This window comes from Egretta garzetta, unplaced genomic scaffold (assembly GCF_000687185.1).
Source record: "Egretta garzetta isolate BGI_Z169 unplaced genomic scaffold, ASM68718v1 scaffold1141, whole genome shotgun sequence".
NCBI lineage: Eukaryota > Metazoa > Chordata > Aves > Pelecaniformes > Ardeidae > Egretta > Egretta garzetta.
Genome location: NW_009258505.1, coordinates 51,342 through 53,052, shown reverse-complemented (window position 1 = coordinate 53,052; position 1,711 = coordinate 51,342). Strand labels below are relative to the sequence as shown.

General features: G+C 62.9%; 1 protein-coding gene across 1 annotated transcript in view; it reads left to right on the top strand.

The window, feature by feature from the left end:
- Positions 1–821: 821 nt before the first annotated feature.
- The window catches only part of AMIGO3 (adhesion molecule with Ig like domain 3), a 1,511-nt gene continuing 621 nt past the window's right edge, over positions 822–1,711 (top strand). The window contains 1 exon segment of the mRNA XM_035901587.1: positions 822–1,710. Coding sequence (XP_035757480.1) covers positions 822–1,710 — 889 coding nt within the window.

The window sequence follows — 1,711 nt, the reverse complement described above, 5'->3', positions numbered from 1 at the left end:
GGGACTGTCAGGGGCCAGCGGGTGCGCCCGCCTTACTGATTACAGCCGGTTGAGGTTGCCATTCTCCAGCAGGAGGGACAGCGGCTGCGCACCGGTAAAGCCGGAGGGTTGGCAAAGTGGCCCTGAGCACCCCTTGGGGACAAGCGACCACGCAGGGCTGGTGCTGACTGCGCATGCAAGGACGGCAAGGGAGGGCCATGGCCACGGCCACCACCGTGGCCACCACTCCCCGCGCCGGGACCAATGGGATCCCGCCCGGCCCACACGTCGCGCACCGCCAGCACGTAAATAGGGGCAGGAGCAGGACCGCGTTCCTGCAGCAAGCCCAGCTCCCCGGGAGATGCTGGCCAGGAGACAGCCAGATGCTGGTCAGGGGCCACCGGGGGCCGGAGCATGGGGATGTGCCACGGCAGCACTGAGCTGTGAGAAACTTCATGCTCGTGCGGCTCCGGGAGGCAGCGAGGCGTTCGCCGAGCCCAAAACACAGCCCTGAAACACTGGAGTGTCTCACCCCACTGATGCCGGACGCCAGCCACCATCCACCCCTCTGCAGCCGGGTGCCAGGCAGCCCACAGCCGGCTGGAGCACAGGTACGCAGCAGAGCTGGGCAGGGGGATGCCGCTCTTTAACTCTTTTCAAGCCCCACAGCTGGAATCGGGAGCCTCCTTTGCAAGGTGCAAAGGGGCATCTGTGGATACTTGGTAGAGCCCCCCGCCAAAACAGCACAGGGGGAGACTGGGGAGGACTGCAGCACGTTTACTCTTCCGTCTCGTCGAGCCTGGCTGTGCCACTGGGCTGCATAGTGGCTCCTGCTCAGCACAATGTTTCCACGGGTGCCCACAGCCCTGCTCTGGCTGCTGCTGCTGCTCCAGCTCTGTGCCCAGGGCCGTGCTCCCCGTGCCTCCCCGCTGCCCCACAGCTGCCCCGCTGCCTGCATCTGCACCTCTGACCTGCTGAGCTGCAGCCGGCAGACGCTGCAGCATGTGCCCCAGGCACTGCCACCCACCACCACCACGCTGGACCTCAGCCACAACGCCCTCACCCAGCTCCACGACTGCTGGCTGGCCGCCCTCCCGCACCTCGAGGCCCTCCACATCAGCCACAACCAGATTAAGGACCTTTCTCCACAGGCTTTCCACAATGCCTCCTACCTGCGTCACCTCGACATGTCCTCCAACCACCTGCATGCCGTTGAGAGGCACTACTTTGACTCTCTGGTGAGCTTGGAGGAGCTTCTGCTCTACAACAACCGCATTACACGAGTAGATGAAAATGCCTTTGCCAAGCTGAGTGGCCTGCGAAAAGTCTACCTGAGCTGGAACAACCTGACTACCTTCCCGTTCCGCTCAGTGCAAGGGCTGGGCAACTATGGCCTCCGTACGCTGGACCTCTCCTCCAACAGCCTGAGCAGCATCCCCGTGGAGGAGCTGGCAGCTCTGCCCGAAAACATCAGAAATGGCTTGTACCTGCACAACAACCCCATCAGGTGCAGCTGCCCACTCTACCTCATGCTCCAGCGCTGGAAGCAGCGAGGTTTCAGCTCCGTGAAGGATTTCTTTGAGGAACACACCTGCAAGGTGTCCGACAACGTGCCCCGGTCCCTGATCAAGTTCCTCAAATACAGCCACATGTTTGAGAACTGCTCGGTGGGCCCTGAAGACATGCACCCCGTGCCCTTCCCTGTGATGGTGGGCCAGACCCTCCTCCTCGC